The sequence below is a fragment of the Silene latifolia genome, chromosome 9 (assembly GCF_048544455.1).
Source record: "Silene latifolia isolate original U9 population chromosome 9, ASM4854445v1, whole genome shotgun sequence".
NCBI classification, from domain to species: domain Eukaryota; kingdom Viridiplantae; phylum Streptophyta; class Magnoliopsida; order Caryophyllales; family Caryophyllaceae; genus Silene; species Silene latifolia.
In genome coordinates, this window is record NC_133534.1 from 148,803,559 (window position 1) to 148,807,529 (window position 3,971).

The 3,971-nt window shown below is 34.0% G+C and overlaps 1 protein-coding gene across 1 annotated transcript; it reads right to left on the reverse strand.

Annotated features, from left to right (window-relative positions):
• Nucleotides 1-2,990: 2,990 nt before the first annotated feature.
• LOC141601743 (uncharacterized) lies at nt 2,991-3,617 on the reverse strand. The gene has a single exon (XM_074422044.1). It carries the CDS (start codon nt 3,615-3,617, stop codon nt 2,991-2,993), a length of 627 nt encoding a protein of 208 aa, XP_074278145.1.
• Nucleotides 3,618-3,971: the final 354 nt, after the last annotated feature.

Genomic DNA, 3,971 nt, shown 5'->3' on the forward strand with positions numbered 1-3,971 from the left:
TAGTTTTAAAAAATTAAAAAATTAATGTTTAATATTAAGTATGTTATTATTTGCTCTTAATATTTACAAATTATTTATTATTTTATAAATGGCGTAAAATTATAATTATGTGATATTTATTTATTGCTTAAAATATTCTAACAATAAACGTAAAAAATTTAAATTTAGTATGAATTTATTTTTAATGGTTGTTTAATTTATCTAAAAATTAAAAAAGACAAAGTTAATGTTTGTTATGCTATTTGCATTTAATGGTTCAATTTTTTTTTCTTTTTAAATAAGAAATAATGACGTGGCTTTCTATAATTGGTGACATGGAATTTTGGTTATGCAAGGTGGCATTTAGTAATGCGAGGTGGCATTGTCTACGTGGCTTTTAAGGTTTACCCTTTTAATAATATTTATAGATAGATTAAGAATGATTAGTTAATTATAATTACAATTTTGTTGTAGATTATATTAACATGATCCATTTTATATACTTGTGATTTTGAATTACTAGTCAATTGTTATATATAATTGAATTAATATATGTAATGATATTTAATTGTTAAATATGCATTAATATAATTATTAACATGTTACTTGTCACATGTTACACATTATATGACAAAATGACAATTGACAAAAATAAAATGAACTCCATATTAGCTAAGTGCACCGGTTTTTAGAGGGTTAATAGGGTGAAATGGTTAATTGTTGTTATATTGTGGAAAACACAATCATTAACATCTAAACGTAGACTTCACCCTAGTTCTTTTGATAAGAACAATTCTAAAAAGAGAATGGGCATGCATTGGTCCTCTTGGACACCCTCTCCCCACCGGTTTTCCACCCCATTTAGAGAATAAGAATTGTTCTTATTCTCATATAATTCATTCTTATAATTTTACTTCTGTCACTTTCCTTCTTCTCTCTAAAATAGTTTTAGAATATAAATTGTTCAAAATCTAATTTATTTAGATTACTAAAGTAGTAATAAGAAATATTATTTGATTATATTTTAAGGTCTCTAATTATATATATCTAGTTAAAATATTAATTAGAATTAAGGGTTTGTGATACCGTCGTTTTAGTATCAAAAATAAATACCTAAGTACTACTAACAAAAGTCAGCGGTAAGTAGGGTCGATCTCCACAGGGAGGCTAAAGTATCTATCTGCTAATTACGTCTGTCTAGTAACAAATGGGGTTTTAAAGTTGCTTTCTAAACTACTGTAGGTCTAAGGCAAGAGGAATAGAAGAAAGAGCAATAAAGGCAAGAAAAAGCAACGAATGTAGTCAAATAGGGAGGGATATGTGAGGAGTTCGGTTCACCATGGCAGTTCACTAACTCAGTCATAAATAATCCGGACGATATACTATGAGAAGGGCAAAGGAAAGGTCCTTCCGGTCCGCTATCCACCCTAGATTACAACTAACTTAACTTCCGTCCTCATTAGGGTAGTCTATTGTTCATAACAGGTCTGTTCATTCCAATCTTCTGATCTAGGATTGAATTTAACCAGATTAAGGGGATTTAGAAGCGTGCAATCAACTAAACTTATTACAGTTATATTGCTATAGACAGTTCTCACAATCAATCGTCTAGCCTATTCATGACTTCATCAATTCTCTACCATAGCTCCCCTAATCCTAACGTAAGGGGAATTAGCTACTCATGCTTTTGATGTAATCAACAACAATAACAATAAATATGCTAAGGAAAGACATGATAAATAGATAATGATAAAGAAAAAACTAATGAAAATGAATAAACAATAATTAAGGAACAATTAATCATGAGCAAAAAAGATTAGATTGAATAAAGAGTAGAGAAAGATTACAAAAGAGCGAATTCGGCAATAAGAACGAATTAGCGTCGCAAAGAGAAAAGTAGCAGCAGTGATTAAGAGTAAAGTAGTATGATAAGGTGTGATTAAGATGTCATAACCGTCTCTGTTAACCTAATGGCGACTTCCTTTATATAGGGAAGCGTTTTATTAACATAATAAACCTAACACGGAATAGAAATCCCGAGTATATAAGCTAGTCACTCGATCGAGGAATTTCATTCCTCTTGACCAAGTGATTCTTCAGCAATTCTTCTCGATCGAGTAACTATGGCTCTCGATCGAGCACTTCCAAAATAGCTCACTTCGATCGAGTACAGCAGGGACTCGATCGAACAACTTCAACTGCCAAACTACAAATGAGCACTTGGGCCATGGCTAAATTCGTGGCGCAAGTGTTAAATTTCCGTGGCTAAATCATTTGGCCACGGGAATACCTTCCGTGACGCAAGTGGGCGTGGCAAAGAGATAGCCAGGAGAAAAACAAGAACGTGGCTATTATTAAATTTTTGGCCACAGATTCTCTCGTGGCTAATAACTCCCATGGCCAAAAAATTTCCCGTGGCGAAAAAATAATTCCCATGGCAAAAAATATATATGAAAATTAAATAAATAAAATGTTAAATAATTTTTTTTAACGATCGATATTTTATCAAATATGGAATAATGACAATCTCGGTACTGGTTTCGCTAGTTAACTCGATTCATTTGAACGTTCTTTGGTTTCACTGGTCATGCATTCGCGCGCATCAAAGAGGCTTCCCAGGAGGTCACCCATCCCAACACTACTCTCACCTGAGCTCGCTTAACTGTAGAGTTCTTTTGATGTACAACCGAAACTGAAAGTTAACATTGTTGATATGATTAGTACTTTATATCCTTTTAAGTTTATTTTTTTTCCTTTCAAAATTTACCTTTATTACTATTTAATTACAAAAATGTTACATGATTTACAAATTTTTGCGGAAAAAACATTATTTTGGCCAAAACAATCAAATTTTCGATCTTACCCTCCCGAAAAATGATTTTGACATCATTTTTTTGCGAAGTTAGCAAAACCATTTTCTCTAGAAAGTAAACTTTTTGGTAGAAGGTAAGTTCTCATTAAGCTCAAAATATCCATTACAAGCTAGTGCTACTAATAATTAAGTGGATCATCTACATTATAGTAGACATCCAATTTACATCTACATTTGCTACAACCTTACAACTAAGCATTCTTGACTTGAGGATCTGCTGAATCTGCTGTACTAGTACACTCGGCGTCAGTAAAATGCCATCCATTCGTGCTTGATTCAGCGGTTGCCACACTGCATAATATACTGCCATGACAGCAGCAAGGCAAATACGTTTCTTCAATGAACTCCATTGCCTTCTCCCAATCCATATGATACCATTCACAGTAGGTATAGGGATATGCAGCGAATCACATACCCCTACCATAACCAGGGAAGCATACTCACAGCTCTGAAATACATGTTCAATCGTTTCCTGACCAGTATTACAGAGATAACAAATCTCATCCTGACAAACACCATGCTTATACAGCTTGGCCTTAACATTAATTGCATTCCTAAGTATCAACCAGGACAAGAACTTATGCTTTGGTATTGCCCAGCTCTTCCAAAGCAACTTAGCCCATCCAACCTTATGCTCCTTGTATCGAATCCAATCATATCCTGATCTAATAGTGTAACCACCCTTCTCAGCAAGCCAGTTACCATTCACATACCCATTTTTGAACTCATCTTTAATTTTGCAGATAGCCTTCCAGTTCCAACTCATATGAGGTTTAGGAACATGACTATCTCAATTGCTACCCTTGATATAAATCTGGTGAACCCACTTGACCCATAAGCTATATGGCTTGCTATATAACCACCATACTAGCTTCCCAACAGTAGCCCTATTCCAGTCAAGGCTATATCTAATGCCAAGCCCTCCTTCACTTTGTGGGGTACAAATATGCTCCCAGCTAACCAGAGGGGATCTAAGATAGATATTAGTGCCATCCCATAGGTAATTTCGACAAATGCTGTCAATTTTCATCATCACACCTTTGGGGATCAAAAAAATATTTGCCCAGTATGTAAAGAGTGAGGTAAGGACAGATTTAACCAAATGGTCGGGACTAAAATC

Bases quoted from the DNA above. Each gene is read 5' to 3' on its own strand.
- LOC141601743 (XM_074422044.1), bottom strand. From the start codon at position 3,617: ATGAGTTGGAACTGGAAGGCTATCTGCAAAATTAAAGATGAGTTCAAA.